Source organism: Gadus morhua, chromosome 18 (assembly GCF_902167405.1).
Source record: "Gadus morhua chromosome 18, gadMor3.0, whole genome shotgun sequence".
In the NCBI taxonomy this organism is placed as follows: domain Eukaryota; kingdom Metazoa; phylum Chordata; class Actinopteri; order Gadiformes; family Gadidae; genus Gadus; species Gadus morhua.
Window position 1 is genome coordinate 18788542 of NC_044065.1, and position 25076 is coordinate 18813617.

General features: G+C 45.1%; 1 protein-coding gene across 2 annotated transcripts in view; it reads right to left on the reverse strand.

Annotated features, from left to right (window-relative positions):
- LOC115530779 (protocadherin-15) overlaps positions 1-25076 on the reverse strand; it is a 227544-nt gene that overhangs the window by 103394 nt on the left and 99074 nt on the right. For both annotated transcript variants that reach the window (XM_030339520.1, XM_030339518.1), the window contains exons 20-26: positions 24692-24820; positions 20360-20479; positions 14538-14723; positions 13762-13992; positions 10811-10927; positions 10231-10371; positions 8430-8542 (exon numbers count right to left, since the gene is read on the reverse strand). In XM_030339520.1, coding sequence (XP_030195380.1) covers positions 8430-8542; positions 10231-10371; positions 10811-10927; positions 13762-13992; positions 14538-14723; positions 20360-20479; positions 24692-24820 — 1037 coding nt within the window. The remainder of the gene's footprint in view (positions 1-8429; positions 8543-10230; positions 10372-10810; positions 10928-13761; positions 13993-14537; positions 14724-20359; positions 20480-24691; positions 24821-25076) is intronic.

Genomic DNA, 25076 nt, shown 5'->3' on the forward strand with positions numbered 1-25076 from the left:
GTACTCGTAGGACGCAAAGAGCATTGTTAGCCTACTATAGAGTGAACTCATTATTGCATGCGGGTGTCTTCATTCATAAAAAATGAAAACATTCGGGAGTATGCAATAATACAAATTATTCTAAAGAGGTCAGAGACTCCGTGCAAAGCCCCGCTTACCTAACCAAGAAACCCCGCGCCGTGACGAACGGGGGATTTGACCCCCTCGGTTTAACACAGGAAACTTGAGATAAGAAGGTGAAATCGCCGGGCGTGCCAAGCTGCCACCGAACCGGCTCGGCAGTGTAGAAAGACCTATAGCCAGTTTGAGTTAGGTGTGAGGCAGTGGGAGCTGAGCTCCGAGAGAGGTCTGGCTCCCATGAAAGCAGCAAACTCAAATATCTGTGAGGGTCTCTGAAAATACAGCAGCATGATATTGTAATTACAAATAAAGCTATTTTCCCTTCCACATGCAGAGTAATAATAGAACGCCGGTCATTATCAGGAAAATAAGCCCAGACAGGGCGAACCGGACACCGACGCGAAACGGAGGTCCTTCGACCTGAAGGGGCTTATTTTCGATAATGAGCGGCTAATGGGCAGGATCTAGACCAAGCTCTCCTAATCGGGTCAGCAATAGCCGTCTTTGAATGATAATGAATGAATGGAACGTAGCTTATGCGGAATCAGATAAAGTCGGCTCTCTTGCTGCGCAAAGTAGGCTATGTTTCAGAAATCAGCACATTAAGATAAATATAGTTGTCACACAAGCTATTTTGGATTTTTGTAACATGGAATTATTTCAGGGGGGGAAATGCCGTGAATACATGTATGCACAGTGCGTTCAGGATTAGGACTGATATATATGTCGGCCTAGGCCTAATCAATTGTGTTTTAATATCTTTAGCTTTCATATTATTGCACTCTAATCTTTTCGTAAGGTACTTTGCGGTTGGCGTTGATGGGGAGATATTTTAACCCTTTTTAACCCCATTTTCCTGCGACATTCCTGCGTCTCCCCCTGCGTCATAGCCCGTTTCAGCACCATGTCAGTGGACAGTTACAATCCTACGAAGGTCGTGAGTGCAGCGAATGCGCGTTCATCTTAAGAGGAGTTTTGGGAAACGCTCCAAAGAAATTAACGATGGTTCGCAAGATCCATCGTGAGAATGATCGTACAAGCGAAGATCCATCGTTATCGGGAAACTGGGCCCAGGCTTGAACAGAGACTGGGCCTGTTCGAGCCTGTTCGACACAAACACACACACACACTTTTAAGGAGTTTTTTCTTTATTAAAATATGTGGTCAAAAATATTCCTGTGTGTGTTTTTGGTTGGGTGTGTTTTTCTCTGCACTTACTCTTGAAAGCCCCAACGCCAAACTGTGAGACGAATGCACCAGCATACGCGGCATACCAGCATACGAGTTTAGCTGGATGCAGCTCGGCACCAAGAGAAGTTACAGGCAGCTTCTTCCAATCAGGTGAGTGGTAAATTACGGTCTGTCCATCTCTTCAAAAGTTTTGACTCATACTCCCTCTGTTTCCACTCTTCTCCTGTTGAAGTCACTCTGTTTCATCGTTGCAATTTAAACTGCTACCCCCATCATCCCTCTCCCTGGCCCTCTCACTCATGTCTCTCTCTATCTCATAACTCTCCTCATTCCCTCCCTCTGTGTATTATATTCCTCTTCCTCTTCTTCGTCTCTTTCACCACTCTTGCTCATCTCTCACTCTATCTTTATCTTTCTCTCTCTGACACTTTATTTTCTATCCTTCCATTTCTCAATCCTTCCTTCCTTTTCCCACTCTTTCCCCTCCATCACTTGCTCATCTTCGTTTTTATCTCACCTTTTGCTCATCTTCGTTTTTATCTCACCTTTTGCTCATCTTCGTTTTTATCTCACCTTTTGCCCATCTTCGTTTTTATCTCACCTTTGGCTCATCTAAGTTTTTATCTCACCTTTGGCTCATCTTCCCCTCTCTCTCTCTCTCTCTCTCTCTCTCTCTCTCTCTCTCTCTCTCTCTCTCTCTCTCTCTCTCTCTCTCTCTCTCTCTCTCTCTCTCTCTCTCTCTCTCTCTCTCTCTCTCTCTCTCTCTGTGGCCGTAGAGGACTGATCGATTGTAAAGTATGGATGCCTGTATCTTTTTGAAGTTAACTTTTACTAGATTTTGTAAGCTGTTTGCTGCTGATATTGGAAAACAGATTTAAACATCTGCTTTGTATTGATCATATTAAAAGGAAGAAAAAAAATAGGGCTTTAAACAAATAACACACACATATACACGCACACAAACATACAGACACACACATACACCTAGTTGATTATTTTTTAATGCGTATTACGCAAAGTACAAAATGTTCCTGAATGAATGATTTCCTACCTGTAGAAGGTATTCGTTAATCATCAAACCTATGGGAGCATTTTGAGTGGGCCATCTTAATGTTCAAAAGGCAGAGATTCCTGATAAACGTCCTTATGCTAGTTCAGAAATACACCCGGTTGCACTTTAGAATAACTGCAACTATGAGTCAGGAATAAAGTAGAAGCAAATATTGAACTTATTAAAAAGTCTTCAGTAGTGCTTTATAACTACCTGAGCGATCAATCACTTTATATGTAATTTACAAATACTTAGAAAGGCATAGATTTTGTTTGAGCTCAATTTAGATAAGGTCATACAAAATGCTAAACTAATGCTTTCACTACCGGGACTAATCATGAATGGCATTATTAAGGGTTTATGAAGCATTATTAACAAATTGATAATAGTTTGTAAATCATCAATTTATGCTTTATAGTTAATATTTTATAAAATTATCGTAAATGCGGAATTCACTTTATACTACTGCTTTATTATTGTTCAGAAGTTGCAGTTAAGTGCTACGATACCTTCGATCAAAAGGTAATTCTTAAATGACCTCCTCATTCTAAAATATATACGTTCATTATCCATCCACTTTGTGTACTTGTGTACTGACATGAGTCTCCACAGTGATGTTGTCACGGTTGTTATATGTTTTGCTCCACAGGCATTGGGTCTTAGACAGGTGCGGGGCGTGTCGAGCGGAGCTGGGCACCGCAACGGGGCACACCTGGACCTCATCAACTCATCACACACTCTTTCTTAAGCCTGGCGGGGACTGCTCGTCGGCGCCAGATTATTCCGTCTCATGCGGTACTTTGGCTGACGAGTGTAAATCGACCTCCGATACTCTGACCTGATTTTTGTTATTCCTAACGTCGTGTGATCTTTTCGCTGGTAGCCAATTCCTCGCCAGCGGATAACCAGCGGACCGCAGCATTCTCCGATGCCTCCTCCAGCTACGCCTACCCGCTCCTGTCTTCGCCTTGCCCGCTGGATATCTTTTGAGTTTCCTTTTGACAATAAACCTTGAATTGTCCGAACTGCCTCTGTCTCTGCATCTGGGGTCCAAACTAACATTTCCAAATACATAACAGATGTTCCACACACAGTCTCTCAAGCTGCCTGTTACCTTTAGTGTAAAATCTGTTAAAGAATTAGGATTTGCCTTTTAATCTACTTCAACGCCCACTAATTAATACCTGTGTTGTACACATGTTACTAACTGCTCCCATCGCTATCATCCATTAACCAGACCCTCCCAACGGCAACATCTCAGGCACAAAGTGAAACCAACTTTTGACAAATCCCCAGTTAGGTCTCTTCTGTCTGAATCAATACTGGTAATTCGTCTCACACCCCCCCCCCCTCGCAGGTTGCCAGGGGGCCGCAGAGGAAATCATTTACACGCATTAGCCAGCGTTAAAACCCACCACCATTACCACCACTGGCAGCCATGCTCTTGTGTGCTGCTGAAGTCTGGGTAATTCGTTTCAAACCGGCCATGCGGACATCACCATGTTATTACGACTCCTACTAATTAATGAATAGTTTATACCCTCTCTCTCACACACACAGACACACACACAATTACAAAAAAATAGAGTGTCACCCAAACAGTGTCATTATTCCCTCTCTCTATATATAAATCGCCCTATCTATCTCCCTCTCCCTCTATCCATCTAAATATATCTATCAATGTCTCTTTGCCATTGCCTAAGCAATTTACCAATAACAAAGTTACAGGCCTGGGATCTGTGTGCCGATTTTTCTACTCCTGTCTGTTTCCCCCTCCCCCTTTTCTTCACAGGTGAGCTGGAGTAGTTTTCCCTCAACCCTTACTGTGGTCAATCAGAAGTGAGGCCCATCAATAAATTTAGCACACCTGTACAACTATCTCGCTCCTGGTTGGCATACTGGGAACAGCAGGAGAGGGTGTATCACTTACACAGAAGGCAGTGATTGAATACTTAAAGGTTGGGTATGGAATTCTCTTTTTTGGCCATTTTTGCTAAATTACTTGAAAACCTTATCATAACCCACTTACAGCCACTGAGTTAGAAGTACTGACATGAAAATTAAACAAGTCAATCATCTGTGGAACGGGCAGGGCTCGAAAAACTCCAGCCAATGATTTCCAGACCCACCGAGTGGCATTTGACAGTAAGTACGTCAAACGGTCGTACTGCACTCCCCCTCCCCCGCTCCCCGCGCGACCCCTTCGTGCACGTACTCAAAGCTCGTGACCCAGAGCAAGCTTCTGTTGTTATCCTGCGGTAGCTACTGGAGCTAGCTAACTAGCTAATGGCTCGCTCTCGCGCATCTGTGTTCGCTCGTGCATGATTGCGCGTCCATGTACTTGGAATGGGTGGAGTCAGAATCAGTGTTGAATGTGAAGGGGTAGGACCATTTGAGTTGTGTAGTTTCAAAATCTGCTGGCGTTTCGCAAATCCCATACCCCACCTTTAAAGGAGACAGGATTAATTTAAATAATTTAGTATTTATATAGCCTAAAATATAAATACTACCCCCCCCCCCTTATTTACCCACTTATCTATTTATCGATTTATTTTAGACCATAGACAAATACATAAATGCTGTTGTTACATACTCAATCATACAATTGGTGGTGGTATGCACCAAGAAAGCTATGGTTGCAACCCGCCAATCAACAAAAAGAAATGGAGAAGAAGAAATCTTGCGCGCGCTCTCTCTCTCTCTCTCTCTGATCTCCGCTGGCATGCTGGTTGCTGCCTCAGCCCTTCCTTTGTGTTTTGTCAGAGCCTTAGTTAAATTTGTTAATTGTACTTGGTGGGGGGTAGGAAGCTAGGTAAGTTGGGTACCCTACAAATGCATTCACGTAGTTACTTCTTTGTTAAACACACTAGGTCAGTTGGTTGTAGCCACCCTTGTATTTTTCCTGAACCACCCTTTTTTTTAGATGAGCAGAGTAGGCCTTTCGTTGTTAGATTTTTGGTTGCAGAATTAATGAATATTGAGGCCTAGTTTTGTTATACTTGTTTCATTTGTTTGGCAACTTCCTTTTGGTCCCTTCTTCCCCGACAGGTTGGTTTTTACGGCTCTGATATACGTCTGCCTTGAGTTATGTAAATAAAACCCTTTACTTTTGCCATCTATACTTTGCCTCCGACAATATTATTTTGTTGTTTTCTTTCGTTCTCATTTACCCCTGGTTCCACCAAAGGGTACGTAGCAAACCAAAAAATAACAAATAAAACAAGAATAAAACAAACAAATACATTTGGGTTCCTACGGATTTGGTAGGACCCCGAAGTAAACCTGCATATCACACACACCAGAAGAGAATATATGTTCCAAGATATTTTCCTACGAATGAAAACACAAACAAACACACACACACACACACATTTGCACATTCATTCACATACACACAGAAAAACACGCTCACATAAATGCACACTTTCATTTGTGTACGCATAGACACACATGTTTTTATGAGGTCACTCTTCCAGGAATGCTTTCGCCTGATTAGCTGACTGGACACCGGTGGAGGTTTCAGGTCAGACGTGAAACTATCCAATAACCGGTAGCCGTTATCTACCCTAACATCTGTGTTCTTGTCCCAACCGATCCTGGCCTTGTCCCTCTTTTTCATTGGTTGATGAAAAGTGGCCGGCTTGACCTTAGTGCTCTGACGTTCGTTGCGCTTTTCGACCACTTTTCTTTTATAGAATTAATCATGTTAATTCTATGCAGTCTGACATTTAATCGACATTTAATTTATGTGCATTTTCTTTCATTATTCATTTTTTGAAGCACCACTTTCTGGAGATTATATTATTTTTTATATTCACTCACTCAATTAAATGTGTGTTCTCTCTCTCTATCTCTCTCTTTATTAGATATGTTGTGTCTTTATTTGCTGCTCTCTCCACCCTTGTCAGATTTAGTCTTTCAACAGATTCTGTGATTCAACAGAGAGACCATCCCAAAATGTGACTTTAAATTACCATGTAATTACTGATTGCAGACAAGCTAGCAGCAAGCTCAGATCTGTGTGAATGGCGCATTTTACCTTCTTTTGTTTCAAATAGTTTCAGCAAATCATGGGGTTGGGATGTGTAAGCACACGTTGCATGGGGAATGGGTACCAACTTGAAAAAACCTGCAACTACCACTTTAGATAATCTTAGACAAAATGCTAATACCTTCTCACCACCTTAGCCCCTCATGAATTGCAGCATTATAAAGTGTCATTTTTTCTATAGGGACAAAGACACTCTCTGATTTCATATCCTCAGTATTATTGACATAATTATAAAACCTAACTTACCACCCGACAACTGCCTGGATCTCAATGACAGCCATCCCCACCAGAAGAGTGCTCATGAGTGCCCATGTAGAACATTAATTTTTTCCCATTCTCACAATCAGTTTCTTTGTCATGTCCCAGACTGGCCACTATAGAAATACATCAATCCATCGTCTTCTGAAGCACCATCTAGCCACTCTCGAATTAGATTTCCGCCGGACGATTATCTCCGTAACAAGGAAATACTGCGTAACTCCAACTCACAGGTGCTGTGAAGTATATTCGTTTCGTTATAGGCTAGTCAAACTTCTAGATCCATTGGATTACCAGATAGATAACCAAGATATCCAGCCAGTGCTCATACAGTCGAATGTCACAGCCAGAGCACTTCTTCAGAATAACACTTTATCATTCGCATCACAACAGCCAACAGTTCATCACAATGGGTACTAACTTGTGGGGCGGCATTAGCTAAGCAGGTAGAGTGGGTTAACTGGTAACCAGAAGGTTGCTTGTTTGACCCCCGGCTCCTCCTAGCTAGAGTGTCGAGGTGTCCCTGATCAAGAGACCTCACCCTGACTGCTCCCGACGAGCTGGCTGTCGCCCTGCGTGGTTGACTCCGCCGTCGGTGTGTGAATTTGAGAATGAATGACTGCAAGTCACTTTTGATAAAAGCGTCAGCAAAATCCTCTAAATGTAACTGCTAACTAACTACAAAATATGTATGTGTCAAGTGTAATATCGTACACCTTTCACAAAGTTTCACTATGCTAGATCTTAAAAAAACGTATTGGCTCTACTTGACATTTAAGAGGTGACAATTTAGACCGATTTCCTAATCACTTGGATTCTCCCTGCGTCTGTACAAACATAAGCAAGTTAAATTGTGGCTGCAGTTTACGAAATGAGTAAATGTGTTTCTCCCGGAAATTGCCAGAAGTAGGTATTTTTGACGGGGTGATTGCGTTTGGTCTTTTTTTAACCACTGGCATCACAAACTGCCATCCATTGTATGCTATCATTAAGCTAGTTTAAGCTAGTCTAAGCTAGTCTAAATTCCTAAATCAGTAAAAAGCTGTTAAATGGCCTTTTGTGTCGCACTGTTAAGATATTTACTCCACAAAAGCGCAACTTGATTGAAAGACTAAATATGCACTGCATCTTTATCTTAGAACTTAGTTTGGAGTGGATTATTATAGATTTTTTCTAGAGCATAAACCAGAGAAGATAAAAGATGTCTGGCAACCATATGGTACGCCATTCATCATCTACAGCACGGCATACAAAACATGAATATGCATCTTCCCTCAGGCAAAAATATGTTTGACAGGGTGTGTGTATGTGTGTGTTACTATACGTATGTATGTCTGTGTGTCAGTGTCTGAGTGTCTGTGTGCGTGTGTGTGTCTGTGGGTGTTTGCGCGTGTTTGTCTGCACGCGTGTTTGTGTGCATGCACATGTTTTTGTGTGTGTGTGTGTGTGTGTGTGTGTGTGCGCATGTGTTCACATGTGTCTGTGTGTCTGTGAGTGTCTTTGAGCTTGTGTGTGTCTATGTGTGTGTGCGTGCGCATGTGTGTCTGCACACGTGTGTTTGTGTGTGTGCATGTGTGTAAGTATGTGAGCGCATGTGTGTGTGTGTGCGTGCATGCATATGTGTGTGTGTCTGTGTGTGGGTGAGCATGTGTGTGTGCGCGCATACGTGTGTGTGTGTGTTTCAGTGTGTGTCTGGGCACGTGCGTGCTTCTTTGTCCGTGTGTGCGTGTTTGTGTGTGTGTGTTCATGAGTGCGTACCTGTACTCTTCCTGGGTGAAGACTGGGATTGAGGAGGGCTGCAACACCGTCACCTCCACTAGAGTCCTGTTCTCCTTCACAGGCTCGCCATCGTCATAGGCAACAACCACCAACTGTCAATCAAGCAGCCAATGTCAGCAAACAGAGTTAGCAAGCACTTGATACCTTATTTGGTTAACTTGCAAAAATGGCTCCAGGGAAATCGCCACAATCAAACGATCAATTCTCTGCTTGTTTCTGAGAATGAAAGCAATAAATTAACCTCCCAATAGTCCTCTCAACACGACAAACTCACACTTTAATAGGCACTGGGGTATTTTTCAAACTCATGCTAACAAGGACAATTCAAAAATGAATCCCTGTGCGCTGATAAAACTCATGTGCACGGCAAACAGTTAGGGTGATAATGTTAACCCAACCAAAAAAGATTGAACGAATGGCAGAAGTTTAGCGGTTGGCTTTCTGTTGCCGTGGCTCCCTGTATCCCCCCACCTTTGGCGTGGAGGTTCCACTCCGTAGGCTGGTACGAGGACAGAACACGGACAAACCAAACCACATAGACCAACCTGTCAGGACAGACATGAACAAAAAACACAAAAAAGACAAACAAAAAGGGAGAAGAAAATATTCCACGGCCCTTGCACTATTGTGACAACCTGTGCATAACAACCAGGATCGACCACTATTTTGTTTCAGAGCTGTTGGAATTAAAAACATCTCATCTCAAACCACAATGGCTCCACTAAGATCGGTTCCCTGAGCTCTGGCAAGAAAAACAACAAAGAGAAATAAGTAAGATCCCCGTTTTAGTGCTTTGGACGCACGTTCCCAATCAATAGGCATTTCTCAATAAAAAAATAGAACTTCTCTGCAGAACTCCAGCCGACTAGCCTGGCTATTGCCAGACCAAGATCAATCGTAGATTGCACGTTGGTCTGGGGAGGCTGCTGTCATTTTCTTCAGCTCAAGAGGCGTGATCAACAGGCCTATTTCAACTGACTCTGCACGCAATTGGCTGCTTGCCGTCGCTTCCCTGTCGTCCCTGTGTTAAACCAGCCAATAGCGCGCCAGGGGTGAAGCCAGCTTGGTGATTGGCTCCCGCAAAAGTGTATCGGAAGCAACAAAAAATGTATTGCCCTTCTCCAGACCCTTCAGCAGGGCGAATTCAAATCGCCGGCAGAACGGGCTGGGGGTGTCCAGTCTACCAGCCGACACCTCCAAGGCTGCCTGGGTCAGGGCGTAATGGAGGGACAAGTGGAAGTCAGCCCACCACTCTCAGCTACCCCACCACGTTGAAAATCCCAGGGACGTTCCTGGCAAGCACCTGCCCCGAAAGCAGTGGACAACCCTCAACCGCCTGAGGTCAGGTGTGGGACACCTTCAGCAATGCTGAAGGTCGGCATTTTGGACAATGCCGAATGCAAGTGTGAAGACCCGCTACAAACTGTGGAACACATATTAACTAGTTGCCCCAAACACCGGCCCCCAAACAAACGTGGTCTAATTGACCTTGATCTTTGGCTCGCTAAAGGTCTAAGGACATACCCCAGAAGAAGAATAAAAAATGATTCACATTGAGACTTGTACCAAAAGTCCCCTATCAACTCAGGGGTCAAGGCCGTGGGGTCAGGCCCTCTGGGTCAGTACCTCGGGGACAGGACCAAGGGGTCAGGACCTTCATCATCTTCAACGTTTTGAGAACATAGAATTTGGTGACGGACAAAAATAATGAGGGACCACCCAATCGTAAGCTGCACTACTCACACTATACTTTGGCTCAGATTTGGGTTTCCATACTCACGCTGAACTTGAGATTCGGCTCTTCGTTGAGGTTGACTCTGGTCACCACGTTTCCAGTGGTCTCCTCCACGTCGAAGATACTGGAGGAGTAGAGATGAGCCTGCTGATCTACCCTGTAGCGCACCATCCCCGCAGGAGTACCCTGGACAGACGACAGGGGGCACTGATTAAGACCCGAGGGACAACGTTTATCAGCGTAAGATAGACCTGACGAGCAGAGGGGAGCTCTTCACATGGTGAGTTTCTTTTTCGATAAAATCATACGTTGTGATAGAGAGGTGCAGTTTTAGAGGCGGAAGCTGGCTCACTAACTAACCAACTAACTAACTGACATGCTTGCATACTAACTCGCTCGCCCGTTGAGCGAATCACTCACAAACTACCTTTCCATTTCCTTCATATGCTTATTTTTTTGGTCCAAAAACAAAACATTACTTAGAAATGATGCCCTATTTAAAAAACGGAATTTTTCAAATGATTATATTGCCTAATGAAAAGTTGGTGAATGTAATTGAAAAAACACATTAAAAAGAATCTGAATAAAAAATAACACGGTAGAATAGAAAGAAAAGGGTTTTTACCGAAGGGTCAGAGTCAGTGGCCGTCACCTTGGTAACGATGGTTCCCTTTACAGCGTTGGGGGCGACCATGCCGCGGTACGCTGACCGGCTGAACACTGGAGGGAAGTCGTTCATGTCCTTTTCAAACAGACACGCGCACACGCACACGCACACACACACACACACACACACACACACACACACACACACACACACACACGATAATTTAGCCATGACCAGAACTAAATGAGGGGAATTACGGGCCGGAACGTTTGATTTCGGTCCATTTGCTATAAAAGATAGTATGAATTCTCTGCTGATCAAAAAACATCAAAGCCCCATCTTCAGAAGACGGAGAAGGAACGGGTTTAGAAATAGATTTTGAAAACATATAGAAACTGGCTAGAAGATGCTTTAGAAGATGCTTTTTAGGAAGATGGTTAAGAGCGGTGCCGTTGGGAAGAAAATAATTGGATCAAGTTGTCTGCACCCAGGCGTGTCATTTCAATTAAACATAATTACAGCTAAACCACATCTCCTTTTTAAAAAGCATTATTGAGACCGACCAACCTTTGTTGCTTACAGATCAGAAAAACGATATGGCAGCCGAAAACACAGCATGGCAAACAACAAGCGCGAACAGATTAAAACCATGGTTCCCGGATAATCATCAGTGTGTTTGGCAAATTAAAAGAAAATCTTTTCAAAGAAAACAGGTTATTTATGGAGAGAAAGTATTGGCTGGTGCATGGATGTTTCTAATGATTAGTGTGTTCATAGAGAAGGGCTGAGTGCAAAGCACTGGGCACAAATTACAGAGTACTCAGTTTGATTCAGGAAAAACTCTGAACCAAGTTCAAAACATATTCCCTACTTGACACACCGACTTGAATCAACCATTTCCAACTTTATCAGAACAGCTCAGCTATTCTATATTTTATCTCAAATGTAATCAAACTTTCTCACTTTAGCTATTTGTTTAACTCTTCACTTTATTTGCTTCCAACCATTTGACAATTTTTAAATGTAGTGCATGTTTAGATTTTTTACTCCATTTGGACTTTTGAACATAAAGACACTTACTTCACGCCTTAAACCATGTGGCTTTATTCATACATATTTTCAACCTCACTTTGCACTAAAGCAGTCATTGCATTTTCTGCAGGAAATGCATTTTCTAGTAGAAAATAAGCTTAAAAATTGAAAATAACTAGTTGTGCGTCCTCTCAGCCACCTTTAGAAGCCGGTATCGAGTCGTTTAAAGGATTGTATCAAATATGGTTCATAAGCTGGTTCAGAATCTGGTTGATATGTTGTTTAGAAGCTGGTTTACATTATAAATTTCATATTGAACCTCAGCATATGCCTTATAGTTAACATCATCACACTGGGGCTCGATAAGAACACAAACATCCTGTGTAGTATTCGCAGCACCAACACGGTCTCTAAATCACACAGAGCGGGCCTTTAGGACCCCATTACACACCATAATAACCTTGCGGGAAGAGCTACAGGCCATGCGTAGAGAGGCCTGAGTGTGTTGCTTCATCACTGCTCTTATTGCCTTCATAACCTCCTTGTTAGCTATTATATTTTATTTAACCCTTGTTTTTGTTGCATTGCTATTGTCTTTTATTACAGGTTTTGTTTATGCCCATTCACAAGAAAGTGCATGCAGATCGTACACACACACACACACACACACACACACACACACACACACACACACACACACACACACACACACACACACACACACACACACACACACAGACTCCCTGGTTCCTGTTAAATCAATTTGTTTTGTCAGGTAGACGGCTCAAGTGCCTCGACGTTTTGAATAATTAATGTGGTTTTATGTTTTCCTAACACTGTCTAATATATTAAACAGTGAGCAGCAATGGAAATATTTACCTAACCATTCAATATGTCACATGTTGCAAGGTTTTGTTTCCATCTCTATCACTTCTTCTCCTTCCTGGGTTCAATATTCTCTTTGTCTTTCATTCTTCTACTCAATTTCTCCCTCCTTTATCTCACTTTATATGAGATTCTCTCCCTCCCTCTCTCTATGTGGTACCTCCCTAAGCCTCTTTATCCATCTGGTTACCATCAATTCACCTGGAACTTGGATAAAGCCTAGGGATCCTTATTGTAGGAGAGCAATTAAGAGCTGACACTCTACTGCACTTTGCCACAAAAATGCACACACACACCTACACGCACAGACGCAAATACAAAAATGAAGCAAGCAAAAAAAAAAACACACACACACACACACACACTTGCCCACATAACGCATGCACAAAAACACACACAAAGAGAGAGAGAGAGAGAGAGAGAGAGAGAGAGAGAGAGAGAGAGAGAGAGAGAGAGAGAGAGAGAGAGAGAGAGAGAGAGAGAGAGAGAGAGAGAGAGAGAGAGAGAGAGAGACCTAAAAACACCATTAACACACACCTTAAAAGCAAGGATCATTGGGAAAGGTGCCTTGATTATAGAGTTTTAAGGATTCCTTAAAGCACATCTTTAATAAAAAAAGCATTTAATTCCTTAAAGCACATCTTTTAGGTGACCTTGGGTGTCTTGAAAGGCGCCTCTAAATTAAATGTATTATTATTATTATTATTATTATTAATAGTTTAACACAAAACAGCAAAAGTTTGAGTTAAGGTGAGGATTGGCTGGAGTCATTTCACTCCACCACCACCACCACTACTATCCACCATCACCACCACCACCACCACTATCCACCACCACCACCAGCACCACTATCCACCACCACCACCACCACCACTACTACTATCCACCATCACCACCACCACCACCACCACCACCACCACTATCCACCACCAGCACCACTATCCACCACCACCACCACCACCACCACCACCACTACTATCCACCATTACCACCACCACCACCACCACTACTATCCACCACCACCACCCACCACCACCCACCACCGGACTCACCATGATGTGGACGGTGACCGAGGCCAGCCCGGCGGGCATGGTCCCCCCAGTGTCCAGCGCCTCCACGGTGAAGGTGTAGGAGTGCTCCGGGGTGTTCTCGTAGTCCAGCTCCTCCAGCACAGACAGCAGCCCGCTGGACGGGTGCACCTGGAACAGCTGGCTGACCCGTGGGTCCGAGCTGTTGGCTCTGATCCGGTACGTGAGGGTGGCGGCGAGGTCGGTGTCGGTCGCCTGGGGAGGGGGGGAGGGTTGGGGGAGAAGGAGGAGAGGAACATCGGCAAAATGTTAAATAAATGGAATGAATGTTTATGAAGAGGAGGATAAGACGTGCTACAGCAATGGAGAGATTTGGTTACTTACCCCCAGGGAATTACCTTCTCACCGAATCTAATGAAAAATGCTTGAGGCACTGGGAAAATATGTCTTTATTTGTGTGAAAATTAGATGCGATTTGCTCTGCAGTAAAATGACATGAAATATAAAAATGACATATCTACCAGTGAAACATCTGTGTGAATGAATAGGTGACTCTTTGTTCCATCGTCATGCACTGTTGTATTTATATAAGGGTTGCTTTCTTATAAAAGTAGTATAAAAAATAAGTATAATAAGTATAGCATAAAAAATAGAAGTTCTACATTATTAAAAGTGGAATCTATCCATCCATTTTCACTCAAATTACTCATCCATACCCATTCCTTCACGCGACCAGCCACCACCCATTCAACCATCCCTCCATCCATCCCTCCATCCACCCATCATTCCCCCCTGCCCACCTGTAGCTGCAGTATGGCGGTGTTCCTGGGGCTGTTCTCGGGCAGCTCCACCTCGTAGGCCTGCTGGGTGAACACGGGGCTGTTGTCGTCCACGTCCAGCACGGTAACGGACAGCGCCAGCCTGGAGCGCCGCGGGTCTGCGCCCCCATCCCACACCTCCACCACCAGATCATAGTGACCCTTCAGCTGTTGGGGGGGGACACAGTTGGATCACGCTGGACAGGGCCTTTTCACAGCGGCGTCATCGTAGGACAAACACAGGTATGGTCCTTTTTCAATGTGTGTCATCTTCACTGGTTTAGTCCAGTACCAGTGCCTGTTCAATGTGTGTTATCCTCCCTGGTTAAGTCCAGTACCAGTGCCCTGGTTCATCAAAAAGCATGCCCATAGTATAATGCAGTGGTTCTCAAATGGGGGTACGCGTAGTACTGCAGGTGGTACAAAATTAAAAGCAAGCTATGTTTTATTTTTCACCCTGGAGTTGTGCTTCTTTTGTGGGAAGAAATTAGCCAACAATTGCATAAAGCACAGGCCCATGATTCTCACTAAATGTTAAGTGTTTGCACCCTTTTAATATTCATGTTCAAACTGCCAAATAGAAAGCACATACGTGCATTATTGGCAGAAAATGTTTGAGAACAACTGGTATAATGCAAATCTATGTGTGTCCTACAACGATGCCTTGCTGAAAAGGCTCTCCAGATCATAGGTGTAGTGTGACTCCAAAGTGGGTATTTATGCCTTTATTCTTTCAACAGATTCACCAAGGGACATTTATCACTACAATCTTGAGTTTTCGGCTACTCCGCCGATAGAAACAATTGAACTATCTGCTCCCTCCGCCATTTTAAGTAGAACAAAATAAAAATACTTAGCCTACATGCCAAAATGGAGAGGTGGCTGCTTAATAAATCGAACAAAAGCTCGGAAGTGCCATCTACCAGTGCGTCTACTCCTCCGCGATCCTCGGAGGAGGATGGCTTGTCCCACCGGCCTGGGACAAGTCTACAGGCCGGTGAGAATAAAAAGGAACAAATTAGGCGTCATTATCAGAAAGAATTTCTGAAATATGGATTCACTTGCCAAGTAAAAGGTAACCTTGACCACCCACAATGTGTGATTTGCTGCGATGTTCTGGCGAATGAGAGCTTAAAACCTGTCAAACTGAAACGACATCTCGAAACCCGCCATCCCGGGGACTCTACGAAACAAATGACTTTCTTTCTGCAAAAAGAAGCTGCCCTGCAAGGTCAGGAGACCGCAGTGCATGAGCAAGCAACCTTGCCCGCCAAAGCCTTGGCAGCATCCTACGAAGTGGCCCACCTTGTGGCAAAAGCACAGAAGCCACACACAATTGCCGAAAGCCTCATCCTCCCTGCAGCAATTGCGATGACCCTCGCAATGCATGGTGAAAAAATTGCAAGTGCGCTCAAGCAAATACCCCTCTCCAATGATACAGTGTCCAAGCGCATTATCGAGATCGCTAATGACATGAAATGTCAGATAATCGAGAGAGTAAAAAACTGCAGGTTTTCTTTACAGTTAGATGAGTCTACTGACGTGACAAGTGTCGCACAATTGTTGGTGTTTGTTCGCTACAGTTATGAAGGAAAACTTCACGAGGACATGCTGTTCTGCTCTCCGATGGAAGGAAGGTGTACCAGCAGTGACATTTTTAATTGTCTCAATGGTTGGATGGAAGATGCAGGGCTGCAATGGGCCAACTGCCTAAGCATATGCACAGACGGTGCGGCAGCTATGTTGGGGAAAAATAAAGGGCTGAAAGCAAAGGTCCTTAGCGTTGCACCACATGCAAAGTTCACCCATTGCATTATCCACAAAGAAGCCCTGCCATCCAAGACACTTGAGCCCGAGCTTAACAATGTTCTCCAGACAGCAATTAAAATGGTGAATTTCATCAAATCTCGCCCACTCAATACTAGACTCTTCACACTTCTCTGTCAGGAAATGGGGTCTTCACATGAATCCCTTCTTTTCCATTCTGAAGTTAGGTCCCTTTCACGGGGCAAGGTTCTTACACGCCTGTTAGAGTTGTGAAGCGAGGTGCGCACCTTCCTCTCAGACGCAAACTCCGCTTTTGCGCACCATCTCACTGACTCGGAATGGATAGCCCGTCTTGCTTATTTGTCATGCATATTCGACAAATTAAATATGCTCAACCTGTCACTACAAGGCCTTAACACTAACATCCTGACCCTCTCGGACAAAGTGAATGCTTTCACAAAAAAGCTGCAGCGTTGGGCAGTCCGTGCGGAGAGTGGGGATTTTGAGATGTTTTCGGAGCTGCATGACTTTTTGGAGGAGGAAGACGTGAATGTAAATTCATCGAAGGCCTCCATCAACGTTCATCTCCAAAGCCTCCTCGAAAAATTCCATCAATATTTTCCGACGGGAAATGTGGAGAATTATGATTGGATACGACAACCATTCACCAGCTGCTCTTCAAACGATCTGTCATCTGAGCTCGAAGATGCGCTGCTTGAGCTATCCAGTGACCGAACCATGCAGACATCGTTTGCCTCAAAATCACTGGATGGATTCTGGCTGTCGCGCAGGAATACCCCAGATTGTCCAAGGCTGCCATGGACATTCTAACTCCTTTCGGGTCGACCTATCTTTGCGAGAAGACATTTTCGTCCCTCGCATATATAAAAAATAAATGCAGATGTCGGCTCAGCACCGTGGAGGAAAATCTCTGTGTCGCCGTATGCAGCATTCTTCCTAGAATTAACCTGCTATGTTCACGGAAGCAGGCCCACCCTTCCCATTGAAATTGTTAAAGATAGTAAACCAGAAAAGCGAAATAAAAAAATACCGTTATTGTTATCGCCATATATATAATTCATGTAACGTTGGAAGCCTAATGCTGTGTGTGCGCGTGTGTGTGTGCGTGTGTGTGTGTGTGTGTGTGTGTGCTTTTGTGTGCGTGCGCGCCACGCACATAGCGTTCTGATGTGATAGCGGCAGCCTACACTTGTTTAATCGTGATTGTTTGGTTTTCTCGGATGTTGTTCATATGGAATAAATACAACTAATTACTTTGCTTACTATTTTTTGCTTGATTTAGTTGTTAACGTTTGAGGGGGTATTTTGAGTAAGGACTTAGGATGGGTTTGGGGAAAGTGGGGTCGTCAGACCTTACAATACTTTGTTGTGGGGTCGCCAGACAAAAAGTTTAAGAACCACTGCACTAGAAAACTTGGCCAGATCTGCATTTGAACTCCACGCTGTCACTGTCACCCTTCCTATCAAGCTCTCCATTGTGGTGATCTACCGTCCTCCAGGTCCCCTTCGTGACTTCTACGAGGAGATGGATGCCTTTCTCAGCTGCTTTCCTGAAAATGGCACACCACTCATTATCCTTGGCGACTTCAACCTCCTCCCAGAGAAGTTGCACTCACCTGAATTAACCAACTTTTTCGCCACCTTTGACTTAACACTATCCCCTACTCCTCCCACACACAGGGCCGGGAACCAACTTGACCTGATATTCAGAAGGTCCTGCGGCACCGCTGCTCTCTCTGTTATCCCACTCCCTGTGTCTGACCATCACTTTGTTGCTTTTTCTCTCCCCTTGAAGTCCTCTCCCCCACACCTCTCTAGTCCCCGCATTGTCACCAGCCGCCGTAACCTCAAATCCCTCTCTCCCTCTACGTTTGCCTCTACTGTTCTGTCTTCACTACCTCCTATCGAACGATTCTCTCAACTATCTACAGATGAATCCTCAGACACTCTGCTATCCTCCCTCTCCTCCTCTTTGGACTCCCTCTGTCCCTTCCACTCCAGACCTTTCGATCCCCCCCCCCCCCCCCCAAACTAGAGCAGAGTGCAGGCAGCTGAGAGGAAATGGAAGACATCAGACTGTCCTAATGATCTATCTCACTATCTTTTCCCTCTCTGATTTCACCTCCACTGTGTCAACAGCCAAATCTGCCTTCTACCGCACCAAAATCAACTCCTCCGCCTCAAACCCCAGGAAACTGTTTTCCCTGTTCTCGTCCCTCCTCAACCCTCCCTCCCCTCTACCTCCTTCCTGACTCACTTCTGAAGACTTAAGTTCCTACTTTACCCAGAAGGTAAAGGACATTAGCTCCTCTTTTATCCCTGCCTCCATCCTCCCTCCTCCCATCGCCACCTCTGTCTTTTCCCAATTTATCCCACTCACCTCCGACGAGGTCAACAGAATAATAACATCTAACCATGGCACCACCTGACCCCTTGACACTATCCCTTCCTCTCTGTCCCAAGCGACATCCTGCCAATTCTCACTGCACTTTTCAACTCCTCCCTCACTTCAGGCATTGTTCCAGCATCTTTCGCGGTGACTGAGTCCCTCCGTGCTGCCAGAGCCTCGTCCCTCTCATCGGTTCTCATTGTCCTTGACCTGTCCGCATCATTTGACACGGTAAAACACCAGATCCTCCTTGCCACTCTCGCTGAAATTGGCATTGCTGAATCTGCCCTTTCCTGGTTCAAATCCTACCTGACGAATCACACTTTCAGGTAACAAACCTTGCGCGATTGAAACTGGTGTCCCTCAAGGCTCTGTACTGGGGCCTCTTCTGTTCTCCCTCTATACCAGATCTCTGGGCTCTGAAATTATATCACACGGCTTTTCCTATCCCTGCTATGCTGACGAAATGTAGCTATTTCTCTCTTTCCCCCGATTGCAACACGCATATCTGAATGTCTGGCAGACGTCAGCACTTGGACAACTGCCCATCACCTGAGGCTCAACTTCAACAAGACTGAGCTCCTCCTAATTCCAGGGAAAGATTTCCGACACATGGACTTACTGGTCACTGTTGAGAACATCACTGTATCACCGTCTCCAACTGCCAGAAACCTCGGTGTGGTACTGGATAATCAGTTATGCTGCACCGCAAACATCACTGCAGATTTGCACATCCGCAGGATCCGGCCCTTCCTCACGAGGGAAGTAGCTCAGCTTCAAGTACAATCACTGGTCATCTCCCGCCTCGACTACTGTAACTCGTTCCTGGCTGGACTCCCTACCTCCGCGATTAAACCATTGCAGCGCATCCAGAATGCTGCAGCGCGCCCTCGTATACAACCTACCGAAATTCTCCTATGTGACCCCCCTCTTCCGGGACCTCCACTGTCTCCCTGTAGTAGCTTGCATGAGATTCAAGATGATGGTACTGGCATACAAGGGAGTCGATGGAACTGCCCCTGCCTACCTTCAAGCATTGGTAAAGCCACACACACCAGCTTGATCCCTCCGCTCAACTACCTCAGCTGGACGTCTGGTACAGCCATCGCTAAGAGCAAGCCAAGGTTGATCAACAAAGTCACAACTTTTCTCTGTTTTGGGACCTCAGTGGTGGAATGAGCTCCCTGCCGATGTCAGGATTGCACCAGCTTCCGCAAAAGACTCAACACTCACCTGTTCAGAGTTCACCTCGACTCTGCATAGCTACCCAGCCCCTTCCAGCCACCATTGTATGTTGTACGCCCTGGCACTTAATGTACGCACTGATTGTACGCACTTAATCTACATTGCACTTATTCATAGTACTTAATTGTGTAGCATCTGCAGTAGCTGCTATCATTGCTGTACACGGGGAATGGGTTAGCCTAGCGATTGTTAGTATTTGCACTTGGTTCTATGAAGATCTTTACTGTACTGACAGCGATATATGTGTCACTTCTTATGACAAATTAACTTATTGTAAGTCGCTTTGGATAAAAGCGTCTGCTAAATGCCCTTAATGTAAATGGGTCAAGCTGGAATATCAGAGGTCAAGTGCACAGGGGGTCAAAGGTGAAAGGTGGCTGACCTCTCGGTCCAGGGGTGCGGAGGTGCTGATGGCTCCGCTGGCGTTGATGGAGAAGAGGCTCTGGAGGTTGACCAGCCGGTAGAACACCTGTCCGCTGGAGCCCAGGTCTGGGTCTAGAGCCTGGGGAGAGAGGGGACACCTTCATCTTAATACTGGGTCTATAGCCTGGAGGACAGAGACACCTGACTGTTAATGAGACGTTAGAACACCTGACCGATGGAGCCCAGGTCTGGGTCTACAGCCTGGGGAGAGAGGGGACACCTTCATCTTAATACTGGGTCTATAGCCTGGGGGAGAGAGACACCTGACTGTTAATGAGACGTTGGAACACCTGACCGATGGAGCCCAGGTCTGGGTCTACAGCCTGGGGAGAGAGGGGACACCTTCATCTAAATACTGGGTCTATAGCCTGGGGGAGAGAGACACCTGACTATTAATGAGACGTTGGAACACCTGACCGATGGAGCCCAGGTCTGGGCCTATATCCTGGGGAGAGAGACACCTGCACCTTGATACTGGGTCTATTGTCTGGGGGAGAGAGACACCTGCACCTTGATACTGGGCCTATAGCCTGGGGAGAGAGACACCTGCACCTTGATACTGGGCCTATAGCCTGGGGAGAGAGACACCTGCACCTTGATACTGGGTCTATTGTCTGGGGGAGAGAGACACCTGCACCTTGATACTGGGTCTATAGCCTGGGGAGAGAGACATCTGCACCTTAATAATGGGTCTATAGCCTGGGGACAGAGGGGGGACACCTGGATGTTAATGAGCACAAATGCACAAACGCACACACGTACACGCATACACACAAACATCCATGCATATTTTTTATAGCACACACGCCTTGAGACAAATGACGACTTTCATAAACGTTTGTGTGTGTGTGTGTGTGTGTGTGCTGTTTGCATATCAGCATAGACAGTCATTTGTCTTGACAACATGCGTTTGTTGGAGGGAGTGAGTGTGATGAAGATCAAGGGAATATGTGACAGAGGAAAGGCAAAGTGGGTGAGAGGGGGAGGAGGACTACATAAAATCCTATGAACTCCCCATCATTTCAGTTCACAGTAAGGATTTCAGTGAGAAGTGAGGCAAAGTATTCTGATGAACCGGTTGTCCTTGTATAGAACCCAGTGTGCAGAGTGCAGCCTGGCCACCACACAGGTCAGTCAGTTGACCTACTGTGTACCTGAGATTTGTTCCTTAGTCAATTGGTTCTTCCTTTCCTATCTTTCTCTTCTTCTTTTGGCCTTTTTATATTATTCCTTTTCCAGCAGAAATCTCCACTTTAGATAACATTCCTTTATCTTTCTTCATGTTTCGTCATTTTAAAGCTCATCTCTCTCTGCCTTCCTCCAGCCCACCCTGTCTATATCCCTATCTCTCTCTATATCTTATTTATCGTTCTTGCATTTCTGTCTCTCTCTCTCTCACTGCGGGATGCTAAAGTAGGTTCCTGCAGCGTGTTTCACCTCTACATTGTGTCTGACGGCTGGAGAGGCCAGTGGGGATCAACACATATCATTAACATTAACAACAACACTCTGATGGAACTAAACAGTGAGAGAGGGCAGACAAGACATAAGCCACTTTCACAGTGTGTGTGTGTGTGTGTGTGTGTGTGTGTATGCTTATTAGTCTGTTGTTTTGTGTGTGTGTGTATGTTTATAGGTTGATGTGAGTGCATGTGGGTGTGAGTCTGTGTGTGTTTGTGTATGTGTGTGTGTTTGTGTATGTGTGTGTGTAGGGGTATGTGTGTGGGTTGATGGGTGTATGTGTGTATGTGTGTGTTTGTGTGTTTTGTGTGTTTGCATGGAAGTGTGTGTGTGTGTGTGTGTGTGTGTGTGTGTGTGTGTGTGTGTGTGTGTGTGTGTGTGTGTGTGTGTGTGTGTGTGCGTGTGTGCGTTTGTTTGATTGCATGTGTGCGTGCGAGCGTTTTTGTATTCTCTAACCAGCCTATAACCAGAGTCTTAATTAACTTTAAATTGATCCTCTGTTGGGGTCGAGGCCTTCATGGCCCGATGACTTGATGACTCAAGAGCTCGGACAGAAGAGATAATGTCATCACGCACACGCGCGCACACACTCACACACACACGCAAACATTTCCATGCAAACACACGGAAACACACACACATAAACACATATATACCAATCCACACACATACACCTATACAGACACACACACACACACACACACACACACACACACACACACACACACACACACACACACGCGCACACACACACACACACTCTCACACACACACACACACACACACCAACTCCTTTCTCACACTCACAATGTAAACTATTGCCTGGCACTGTGGGGAGCAGGAGATGAATAGAAACACATAAATAATAGACTTCCTTTTAAATGGTGGGTTGGTTTCCCCAGGAGACCAGGAGAAGCTTTTGCTCTGTATTGATAACACCTGGAATATTGCAGGTAGGAAATTAAAGGAGACACAATAAAATAAGTTGTGTATATTATCCCGGAAGGGAAAAAGGACGTCACAGCGGAAAGTACTATCTAGCTATTTTAGAAAGAAATTACCAATAATACAATAGTTAAGGAGCAAATAAAGATTCAACATCAAATGTAATTCAATAGGAGGAAAAAGTACATTTTACTAAACAACAATTCCACTACTGTTAAGACTTTGAAAGTAAAGGTTGTAAGTGAATTGAACTGATACTGGCATATCATATATCACCATATGTATAGCTGGCAAAATACACGCATCTACGTACATCAGATTTCAGAAAACACTAAAGGACATTACTACTCCTCGTTCAGGAGACACATTTATTCAAAGGTACCTGGCTACTTATTAATTCATAAATGTTAATCTTAGCATTGCAACCCCTATGCTTTCCCATCCGAAGCTACCGGAACACAGCAGGTCTAATCTTAGGCTGTTGGTTCGTTTCCAACAGAGAGTTGCAACCGAAGCCAAGAATAAAATAACAGCCCACTGAAGTGAAAAGTGGAATTATCAAGAGAAAAAAGCTAGTTAGTCATCGCACAGGAATATTATCGGCACAACGGGGGAGTAGGCATACAACTTTAGTTCAAAAGAACCTGACATCTTAAACAGAGTGATGATTGACATCCGTCTCACTCTCTCATTCCTCTCTCTTTCATGCCCGCTCGCTCGTTCGCTGGATGTTTTTTTTTAACTGAAAGTCAAACCGTGTCTTTTGCTCTTGAAAGCGTCCGATCCCCAGCGCTTGCCAAGCTCCGAGATCTCATCTCTTGTATATCTTTTCTTCCTCTGCGTCTCCCCCGCTCTGCGTCTCTCTCGTATACCTGTCAAACCCCTGTCTTTCCCTTGTCGTTCTCTCCATCTCTTCCCTCTCATTTTCCCCGCCTGTATCTCTTCATCTCTACACCACAATGTTTTTACCCTTTCCCCCCCCAAAAAAACTCCAAATCAATAAATGGCGTGCTGCTGCTGCACTGGGGTCACGTGCCCATGGCAACGGTTCTACGACGACAACCCCAACAGAAATCGGTTGACATTGGTTGTTTAAGCAAATTGAAAATAATCCAGAACATCCAAGAAAGTCCCACCTGAACAATCTTAATGCATGAATCAAACAAAACATTTAAAACCAGCATTGCATTCTCTCATTTTCTATCTCATTGGTTCTCAAACTGTGGTATGCGTACCACTTGTGGTACATGATATAAAAATCTCTTCTCTCACTCTCTTATCTCTCTCTTTCTGTTTTCCAGTTCCCTCTCTCTCTTCAATCTCTCTCTCTCTTTGGCTTTGTCCGTCTCCCTTCTCCATAACCCCCATCTCTTTGCTCTTTGCTTTGTAACAAGGTCAGGGCCATCCACTCCAGCCTGAATCTGTTTAATACCTGCCGGTACAAAGCCCTCCAGAACCCCGCCCCCTTCCAGCCTGGAAGCCGGCCCAGCCAGAGTGCTCCTCCGCTGGGGGGATCACACCATCTGTTTGGGGAAGGGAAGGCTTTCCAAGGCACTCAAGTATCCTTACAGAGGGGGAAGGGAATAGTTCAGCGCTGGAACATGTTCAAGGCGTATCTCATAAAGAATACAGGCAGGACTCCTGGATGCTAGGCTTTGGCATGGCGTCTGCCTGCTCTGGTGTGTGTGTGTGTGTGTGTGTGTGTGAGAGTCAGTTTGTGCGTGTGGGGGGGCTGAGTGTGTGTGTGTGTGTGTGCGTGCGTGCGTGCGTGCGTGCGTGCGTGCGTGCGTGCGTGCGTGCGTGCGTGTGTGTGTGTGTGTGTGCGTGTGCGTGCGTGTTTCAGATGGAGGGTGGATGTGTGTGTGCGTGCGTGTGAGTGCCATACCTTGACCCGTCCAACGTAAGCGTTCTCTCGTCCCTCGCTGACGCTTAGGTTGACCGGCAGCGAGAGATCAAACAGCGGGTCGTTGTCGTTGACATCGGTTACCATGACGTCCACCGTCGCTGTGGAAGTCTGGAGGCCACATGCACACACACACACACACACACACACACACACACACACGGTTAGCAGCCAATTCAACAGTAAAAAGCTATTTCTAATTTCTAAAGGAGAACAGCAGATAAGGGAGGAGGAGAGAGGAGAGGAGGAAATGAGGAGAGAGGAGAGGAAAGAGGAGAGTTGTGGATACAGGACCGTGAGAGCGGAAGAGGGAAGTCAGAGCATAGAAGAGAAGATATAATTTTCTGTAACTTTTATTGAAAGTTTA